At 44.3% G+C, this 10,460-nt stretch overlaps 1 protein-coding gene across 1 annotated transcript in view; it reads left to right on the top strand.

Annotated features, from left to right (window-relative positions):
• Positions 1-4,280: 4,280 nt before the first annotated feature.
• Positions 4,281-10,460, top strand: part of synpo2lb (synaptopodin 2-like b) — a 17,632-nt gene continuing 11,452 nt past the window's right edge. Inside the window, exons 1-3 of the mRNA XM_080851212.1 lie at positions 4,281-4,498; positions 8,175-8,326; positions 8,687-9,381. Of these exons, the coding sequence (XP_080707338.1) occupies positions 4,397-4,498; positions 8,175-8,326; positions 8,687-9,381 (949 nt within the window). The 5' untranslated portion in view covers positions 4,281-4,396. The remainder of the gene's footprint in view (positions 4,499-8,174; positions 8,327-8,686; positions 9,382-10,460) is intronic.

Here is a 10,460-nt window from a genome sequence, read left to right as displayed (position 1 = left end):
ACTTTTTTTGTGTTGCTATTGGATATGTCGCCACAGGAAAACCAGTTATAATGCTGTAAAGGAACACCAGTTTTAATGCTGTAAAGGGTGCATTTTGTGTTCCGTTGCATTAGGAAGATTATTTCGTTGCCTGAAATAAATCTTATCTGATTTACTTTGTCTGTGGGTTTTCAGACATTTTAAAGGTAAACTATAGGCTAATCTGATCCCTTGTGATTCATTTAGCTCTTTGTTTAATGGCCAGAAACATATTACACTAGTCTAAAATTGCACCAAACTGATATTCTAGTGAAAAGTTAATGTGTGGAAATACTGACAGAACATCAGGTCAAGATATTTGTAACCTCTTGGTAAAAGCAGGATGGCAGTCAGTTATGAGAAGCCATTTCTCATTACCTTAGTACATTTCCCCCAATATCCCAGAGAGCCCCAAAAAACCTGCAGACTACCAATAACCTCAAGAAGGTGGCTGGTGACAGTACCCTGAAAGGGCTGACAAAATAAACACAACGGCTTCAGTCAGCCCTGCAACCCAGTACATAAGCAGATTTACCAGGTAACTTTGAATTTGCCCAAAGCATAACCATCAAGTTGCTTCGTTCTATTATTACTAAATGGTATGCTACTAAGTACATTACATAAATGAATCACATTATGTCATTAGGTCTTTCTTTCATGCTGTTATCCCTTGTCCTTTTTTGTGTAGAACGTGCAGACACACTAAAATTAAGCCTATATAATTCTTCTGCAGGTGAACTTTGGTGATGGTCCCCAACACCTGACAGCGGTCCAATCAGCTGGAAGCGAGCTGAACTGCTCAAAGATGCGCTGCTGGATCACTTTTGACAGCCACTGCAGGAGTCATGTGATTAAACAATTACCTCATACCTTTCGTGATCGCGCGCGTGCAAAGCGTGCGGGCGATGTGTAGGCGCGATTGACATCGACATAGGTTTAGGCTTAGACATAGGCTTCTCATCAGACCCGTGTTTGGAAAGTTTCGATGTTTGTGATGCGGAACCACCCGAAGGCTATGTGGAAGATCTCCTTTCATTGCTCGGTTGATGCCACTGTCAGAGGCTATATTTCATCATAAGATGTGGATTAATGTGGTCTGTTTTCAGAATTATTACTATTTATTAGGCCCTTTACCTCTATTTTTTTTGTCTAGGAGGCAACATCAATCTCCTCAGGAAGACGACAAGAAATGAGAGTGCAAATGGAATTGTTCACATCTATCAAAAACTTAGCCTTTACAGGCTTATTGGCTACCCCACCCTAATCACGTTTTCTCTGTCATCTGTCATGGGTTATCATTATTAAGAGACAACGATATTGTCCATAATGGTATTTTAGCTGTAGCGTCCATGTATGGTTCCATAGGCTAATCCTTATACCATTGTTCTATACTAGTCGTGTCGAGCAGTACCTTTTGCTTTAGTGATGATTCAATGTTTTCATTTGCAGACCTGCGGAGGGGAATGTGGGCGGGGGCGAGAAGAGGGGATTCAGTTTATGAGTATGACACGAGCAGCTGGGTATCAACAGGGCGGTGCAGTTGCCGTGTGTCCTTGTAAATGAAGGGCTTATGATTTCAACACAGCAGCCCAGAGGCACAGACGGATGGTGGTCTGGGGATAATTTTAGCGATGTTTTATTTAGAACTGTTGGATGGTTATTATTTTGGCGGGTTGACATGGTCTATATGACTAGAATTACACCAAGACTCATCACAAAAACCTGATCTGTTTTAATATATTTTCAACAGGTTTTTCTGAGCTACTGATGTTGTAAAATTTCAAATGTATCATTATAATCATTATAAGTGTCGTTCGTGTACATTAATGCCTTCTTAACAAACATTTTCTCAAGCAAGTGTCTGTCAGCCTAGCCGCACCTCAAAGAAACTGAAATATTAAGGCGCAGCTGTTTTGATTATATCTTTTCTGAGGCTTCCGTTGGTGTCATTGAATTACAGTAAAACAGTAAAATGACTTATGACTAAATAGCTGCATACACAAATTAGACATTGTAGCCTAGTTCTTTTGTTTCATTCACTGCAGCTCCATAAGTGTGCTGTGCATTTCTGCTTGCACAAACCTCGAACTCAATCACAACAGGTTTAGCACTACACTCCAGCTCCCTCTAGTGTTAGATATTAGATCTCTGAAACAGCTTTGGGAAATATTCATTGTATCGGAAAGTACAGAGAAACTGCGAATTTCCTGAATATGTACAGTTTAAATGGCTGAAAGCTGGCAAGTCTAGATAATATGTTATAGACAAGCACACGTTTTGTATCTCTTCTTTCGTATGGTTCCTCAAAAGACCCCCATTCTGTCCAGACTCCATTGCTTACAGGCCTAGTTTACATTCTCCCTCTTCTGATTGACTTAGGGCCACTGCACACTTTCAACTTTTCTCACAGTTGAGGTCCTCCTGGAAAAAGAAAATGAAAATGTGTTTGGGATTTTTGTGAATGTCTAGATCGCTGTTGACTTTTTATATGAAGGCTCATGAATTCTATTTTCTGACTATACAGTGAACCAATTCAGAAAAAAAGGTGACATGGTACATTCTGATGGGGATTTTCCTTCTCAGTCCAAATGTGCATTAGGATAGGTACTGAGGTGTAGATTGTTATATTTACAAATGTCCACCGGGGGCACAATCGGGACCTGCTCAAGAGGGTGTGACATCTGCTAGCCTCTTTTGTTCCCCAGGGAAGTATCTGATAAAATACAATTTTGGCAGATTTGTAAGTGAGGACACAGGGAAAAAGCCCAGCGATCAATACATGACAAGGAATAAATGATACGCTGATATAATTTAAAGCAAAGATTGTGTGTTATTATTCACACGTGCACTGTTGTAGCAACTCTTGAATATATGGTGCTGAAGACACAGATCTATCACAAAGTTAAGATGGTTATTCCCCACCAGGTCGTATAATGATTTCCTTGTTTCAGGGGAAACTGCATGAGATATCACTGGATCACCTTATAAGGTCATCTGTATCCACACTCCTCATAGGTTTCCCTTTCGCTGCCAGAATCCTGATTTCACTCAGCAAGGCAAGTCTAAGCACATCTGTTCACATCAGCGCTGGCTTCACATCTTGCTGATAAAAGGATACAAGGTGACCCTAACTGATGGGAACTGGCTGTGTGACGCCACTTTACAAAGCTGGTGATACAGATCACTCCTTTTAAGATGCCCTTGTTCATCCTAAAACACTTTATCTAAGGGCCAGATTGATTCTTTTATTAAAGCAAAAGTAAGAAGTAAATTACCTTATTTTGAGATGAATATATATATATATATATATACATATATATGGTTATATATCAGTCCCCATCAGTCATTTAAAGCAACACTATGCAACAATTTGGCACTTTTTGAGGTATGGTTCTAGGCAACTAGTTTTGGTACCATCCTCATATTTCATTTTGATTGCATATGGTCACGTGAAGGACCGATTAACACTTGTGTCTTTCCCACTAGCCATCCAGGATATGTACTATGTAGTTCTGTGTTCCAGGCTGAAAAACCCTACAAAAATAGAAGAAATGCTTTCACAGCATGACATTGCCAGCTATACTGCCAAAAGACACCAGTAAGTGTGTTGGCAAGTTTATATCAGTGCCAACTGGTCTGTTGATGGTGTTTGCCATGTTTTTGCATGCCTTTTAGGTAGTAAGCTTGCTAGTTTTGGATCAAATCTACTAATTACTGCTTTCAGAAGGAAATGCCAGGAGTGACATATCTTTTTGTCCATGTTTTGAAAAGTGAATGGCAAGAGTGAAAGTCTTTCACATGCCTCGAGGAGCTCACATTTAATCACATCTGTCATTGCCTCATGCTTTCAAACTGATTTTGTTTCATGGGTGTCCACAAGAATCCTGTTCTTAAAATACACCTTCCTCTCCACCACTGAACCCCCACCCCTGACCCGATGGGGTTTTAAGGGCCCTTACAGACAAAAGGCCCCCGAGAGGCTGACCAGATTATTTTTGGAAGGTCTATCAGCATCCTCTGCCCATGCCTCGAGATTGACAGGACAAGTGTTCCTCCATGGATGAGGCAAAGAAGGCCTATATCAACCCCCACTCCTACCCCCCACCACCAGCACTGCAGCCCGCCCCCAATGCCACATACCACAGTCAGAGAAAGAGCAATAGCCCTCCCCCCTTCCCCTGGTTCCCCCCTCCCTCTCCTGGACTCCGCAGTGGGGTGAACATTCATCTGATCTGAGAGCTGTGAGCACCAGAACCCTGATTACTCCTTTGCCGAGAGGGTCACGGTCCGGGGATGGGCAGAGAGCGCTGAGGGTCACCCAGAGAGAGAGGGCAAGCGTGAGAGCTGAGCGCAGCACTAAGACAGTAAGCACGTAAGAATGGTGGCCGAGGAGGTCGTCGTCGCCTTGTCAGGTGGAGCACCGTGGGGCTTTCGGCTCCAGGGGGGAGCGGAGCAGAGAAAACCACTCCAAGTGGCCAAGGTAAGAGGTTGGCTGTGGCAGGTTGGGCATGGATGGCACGGTCAGGGTGCCCATGTTGTCTGGCAGGGCAGTGCAGTGCAGTTAGAGTGGAGAGTTTGGCATCATTTATAATCAGCTTGGTCATTGTTCATTGTGGATACGTATGTGTTTTCCTGTAGTTCTTTTTATGGTTTGGTTTGTGTGCATTTACTCCTGTTGGACCATATTTATGATTGTGGATTATTATTATTTGAGGTCTATGAAAAGTTTACCAGATCAGAGCAGTTTTTCACTGAGAGATCTCTATGTGGCTTGTGAATATGCCTGTCGAGGAAAATGAATGAATTGAACGACTTGGTGTCTCTTCATAAAAGTGGTTTGAAGCAATAAAGTTTTGGTCTAAGCAAGAGGTCGGTCACCAGCTCGAGGCCTTTGTTTATATGATGTATTTCAAAACATTCACAAAAACTGTACATTTGAGGCACTCTTAGGTTTTCAAACTGCACATTCTGTACTCAATGACATTGTTTCCCATCTGTCAGTTAGGAATGTGTGAAAGACGTGATAAGGCAACAGAATGGAGAATCAGTCCCCAGGTCACTCCCCTGTGGTCACTGTGCCAGCCCACACAATCAGTGTCTCAAAGTGTCTGCACCACGTCCTGTGATTTGAAATCTACTTGAGCCACTTATATTTATGATATGCTCTACCGTTTAGAACTGTTGTCAGAACATTAAACTGGGTTATGCGTGGGCTTATGCAGATAGCGTGAAGACAGAGCTGAACTCTCTTGGATGTGTCACTCACTCCAATACAGAGATAAACATGCCAGGCCTCTCACACAGCACTCTCAAAGTCTTATCGCATTTGCTCCACACTTGCTTTTTCTGGACACTAAATGTCTCACCAGATTTGCTCTTTACCCTTGGCTAAAAGCGGCCCTGGAGAGGCAGAAGCGCCCAAACAGGACATCATTCGAGCCCTCTAATTTTATTTATACATGCAGCAAAAATCACCCTGGCCGGGCGGAGTGTGTGCAGCCTAATCAAAATGACTATTTTGGAATGGTGAGCCATGGTAGATGACATCTGTCTCAGTACAGACAAAATATATCACTCTTGTCCAGCTGCCACTCTCTTTTTCCATCGCTCTCTCTTTCTCACCTCTCTCCCTCTCTTTCTTTCAAGTCGGGGTAATAGTTCTCTTTCAGTGAAACCATCAGGCAAACACAGCACAGTACATGGCTGCAGTTCACTTCGCCTCTCTCTCTCTCTCTCTCTCTCTCTCTCTTTTGTGTGAGTGTGTATGGCTTAGTGCAAGGTGACCTCTGAGGGACTTTTATCTACTGTTCCATTTGTGGTGGCCTCTTTTTCCATGCAAGCTATTCTTATCCTCCATGCCATTTTCATAGCCTGTTTTAATACCAGTATGTGCTTAGTCCATTGTACCGGCACAGTCTTTGAATGGCACACAAGTTCTTTGAATGATCTGGATAAGTATCAAAACAGATAGAAATTGTGACACCATGTCATTCAAGCCTCTGGTCCACACTCGCGTGGAGGCAATCAAGGAAATCAACAGTTGCAAGGTATAAGAGAAATAAGTTGTGTCTCCCTTTGGAATTCCTAGAATTCCGGTTTTGCCCTTTGAAATGCTCCAATTTAAACAGGCGGCATATTTCATACTCAACCTTTTGGGGCACACAGACAACTGTGGCTGCCTACAAAAAGTGAGCTCTGTATTTTTGGCTCAGCTGGGAACACATGGTGAATGCAAGGCATGCCTTGGGCCAGGTCTGGCTAGCGTTTCGGCAGCTGTCTCTGGCAGTGCCAGCGCATTTTGTACACTGAACATCAAGGTTACAGTCTGCCAAGCTCTCCATAAAACTTACTTTAGTGCTCTGCAATGGAACAAATGCAGAAATGCAAAGGATTACAGATGGTAAAGATTTGATTTTAAATGCAGTTCAGCTTCCATACCCCATCCTGTAAGAATCCAGGCTCGCTGATGAAAACTAGTGTTTTGATATGAAATCAACAACGTAGAATGACACACAACTTAAGTAACATGATTATCTAACAGTGCCCCTCTAAATGGAACATCCACTGGACAGGAACGTCAGTAGCAGGGCATGACAGTGGCAGTTCAGCTAATCCCTGCTGCTCACCTCAAGGGCAGCCCAGCAGACATCAGCTAATGTCAGGGGCTATTCTGCTTGCCTTGATGCCCCTCAGGGCAGAACACACATGTATGTGTGACATTCAAGTCTATGTGAAATTTACATTCACACTCGAGTCTCTCTTACACTGAAAACACAGCAGTCTCTTGTGCGGTCTTATAGGCATTAATACAAATATAATTCACATAGTGTTAAGTGCAAGTTTAATGGGTTATTTGTGTGTGTGAGTGTGTGTGTGTGTGTGTGTGTGTGTGTGTGTGTGTGTGTTTGTGTGTGTGTACATTTGAAGATAACTTATCCTGTGGTGTTTTTATGTGTGTGTGTGTGTGTGTGTGTGTTTGTGTGGATCAGTTTCCCTCGGACAATTTCCTTAATGACTGCCCCTGTCAATGTAGCCTGTTTAGGATTCTATTAATTTCAGGGTGAGGTAATCACTGGGAACAGGTGCAGTCTCACAGTGGTAGCTTGATGTTTACATGTTTAATGACCAGATCATTCCACAGGTCTGCTCCCAGTGTGACGTACTGTATCTCTCTGTGTGTTTGTCTGTGGAAAAAAAATCCCCTCCCTTACACACCATTTCTCCCTAAACCGATCCACATTCTCAGCTTGCTGGTAGAGCATGTTCTCCACCACTATTCTTGTTTCCACCATGATTTAAACATGGACATCAGGTCTGTATCCTGGCCTTCATGTTTTGCTTAATGGGACTTTAGGATGGCTTACTTGGCCTGTCCTTCCACTGAATACAAACATAAACCCCAGATTCATCAACACCCTTCCCAGTACAGCACATAAAGGTGTTAGACTTGCACAGCCACAGAAGATATGAAACACAGTATCAGTAATGCTACAATAAGGGCTAATGGGTGACGCCCCCTCATTGAATCTAGAAACCAGCTGATTTGTAGAAATTGTACAATGTAGCAACCTCCACCCCAGGTAACCTGACCTTTTGGGCAATGGAGACTTATACAACAGCTTCCATGAGGGAGACATCTATTAGATACTGAAAGGTGGGCTCTCCACCTTATGTCAGGCAGTCCCTTCAGCTATGAGTAAAAGACAGCCTTCACAAGTAAAACAAAGCACCTTCTTTCCAGCGGTATGGAAACCCAAGTCATGATGCCCAGTTAATGACCCAATACAGCTAGTGTCATTCATTTCCATCTCAATAAATTCTGGTGTTACCCACACAGCTGGATAAGCCATAGTACCACTTCATTAGGCATGGTCTCCAGACTCCCTCAAAGTCTGAAGCAAAGAAGCTTTAAGACTCCCAAACAACCTACTGAGAGAGAGTGAGAGAGAGAGAGAGAGAGAGAGAGAGAGAGAGGGAGGGAGAGGGAGGGAGGAGGAGGGAGGAGGAGGGAGGAGGAGGGAGGGAGAGATAGACAGAGAGAAAAAAACAGTGTTAAGACTGTGAAGTGGATAAGCCCTGTGTCCTGTGCTATGTCATTTCCCAGTGTTGTTGTGTGTAATAACATATTTGTGCTCTGTCTCCCTCTGTTGGTGCAGGTGAGAAGGCGCAGCAAAGCCTGCCGTGCCGGTCTGCGGGAGGCTGACGAGCTGCTGGCCATCAATGAGCTGTCATGTGGAGAGCTCTCCCATGCCCAGGCCATGAACCTGATTGACAGTGGCAGAGGAACTCTTCACCTGCGTGTCAGAAGGTCAGAGCAAAACAGTCTGCTCTGGATCAATGTTAGATTAAATCAATTATGAGAGACATAGACAATTAGGATAATATAAAATGAAATAATGATAAATAAATAAATTAATAATAAAATGTGTTATTAACATAAATTAGAATACATCGAGCAATATAGTCACTGCTTTTTGAATTCCAGCTAAGATACAACCATCACCAGTCTTTAGCATTAATCACGTTGTACATAGTTCTGTCCTTGATATAGCACATAGAGTCCAGTGACAGTTGAATGTGATTGCATTATAATGAGGCTGTAAATCATCAGCTATCTTCAGATAGGTCATAACTTCTCCAGTGGGGTCCTCTCTGTCGCTCTCTTTAGGTCCCCTAGCCTTCAGTCCCTGATGCTTCTGGGTCCCTCCTCGCCTCCCCACATGGATGAAGCCTACCGTGCTGCACTGCACGCTTTGTCCCCTCCCCTCCCCTCCATGCCTCTCCGTGGGGGTCTGGGATGCATCACATCGCCGCCGGACAGCGAGGCGTACTACGGCGAGACCGACAGCGACGCCGACGTGGCGGCCCAGGAGCGCCAGCGCCGGCAGAAGAGGAGGAGCCCCAGCAGCTCCCCAGGCAAGCCCCCGCACGAGGAGGAGGAGACCTCGGAGATGAGCGGCTACGAGAGCGCCCCCGATGCCAATGGGTACCCAGGCCAGCAGCAGTACCGCTGGGCCGACCCCCAGGGGGCGCCCCAGCAGCAGCAGCAGCATGTGCTCCCGGGTGTGGCACGCAGGGAGGTGGTCTACCAGCCGCCTCCGAGCGAGTGGGGGCTGCAGGCGGAGAACTCCTCTGAGAACTCAGGCCAGAGCAGCCCCCAGGACGGTCAGGGGGCGGGGGAGGGGGACAGCGGCTTCCAGGAGCTTCCGGCCATGATGCCCCCGCCGCTGGTGTCTGCTGAGCGAGCCAGAGGGGCCCAGTTTCTGGTCTCCCGTAGGCAGCTGGTCCCTATGGTGGGGCCCCTGGAGACCCCCATGGATGAGGAGCTCACAGCCACCTACAAGGACAAAGCCCGACAGGCCAGTGAGTACCTTTAGTATACCATTGCATCTTCTTAAGTTTATGGTCAGACCTGTTGACCTGTTGATATCTCCCTTGTGTTGGCCATGGAGAGCCATTTTAACCCTTAAGCAGGAACATCATCAAACAATCGGTTGCTATGACCTTGTAAGAACAAAAAACTAAATTCAAAAACATGGAGGTAGTGTCTAATGAAGTAAAGCTTTTTACACAAGGCTTGCCTCCATTAATAATACAAAATAAATATAGGACAACCAGTGTAAAAAGGACTTCTTGTCATAAAAAAAATCAAGGTTGTAGATAATAATGTAATATTCCTAATTGTTTCCAGCTATAAACTCCCTAGTGCTACTTTAAGCTTCTAAAACTGATTGTCCCAATCCTTGATTGTGATTGGCTAAATGCCGTTGTAAAATCCAGCATAACCTTTCAAGTTGTCCTCATAAAATTATATGATAACATTCCATATTACTGCGCAGCGAATGGCAAGGCAAGGCAATTTTATTCATATAGTGCATTTCATACACATGTGGAGCAACATCATCTGGGACACTGAAGCGTCAAAATCAGGATACCCCTGGCGCTGCACCAGCAAAGAGGAGCCCGTTTGAAAACTATTTCAACAATTGCACTATTAATGGCGATATACAAATTAATGTGAATAAATAAGCACCCCTTTGTTGCGTTGCTTCAAGGGTTGCGTGGCAACAATTTATTTAGGAACTATACTTTGTAGTGGTGGAAGAATGACGGTTTATCATTAAACTATTGTTTCTTAAATTTAATTGTTTTTATTAAATGAAACCATATGAAATATTTGTAGAGACAGTTTTAGAAAAGCAATAAGCTTAAGTAAGCAAATGCTGACCACAAAGATGCAGTGTGGAGACCATGGGGTTCACCCTCTCATCATGACCTGACTTGCTATTCTGGGACCTCCGGGGCTGAAGAGCTCCACCTGGTGGCCGGGTGAACCTGAGCACATCCCCATAAAATATTTGTATCACCCATAAGACAGACTGGCAGCCTGATCACACCACCATGCAGGTCTAATATAGCTGTATTAAGTGGTGAAAGACACC

Source organism: Sprattus sprattus (assembly GCF_963457725.1).
Source record: "Sprattus sprattus genome assembly, chromosome: 14".
Lineage (NCBI taxonomy): Eukaryota > Metazoa > Chordata > Actinopteri > Clupeiformes > Clupeidae > Sprattus > Sprattus sprattus.
The sequence above is the reverse complement of the archived record's forward strand: the minus strand, read 5'-3'. Positions and strand labels throughout refer to the sequence as shown.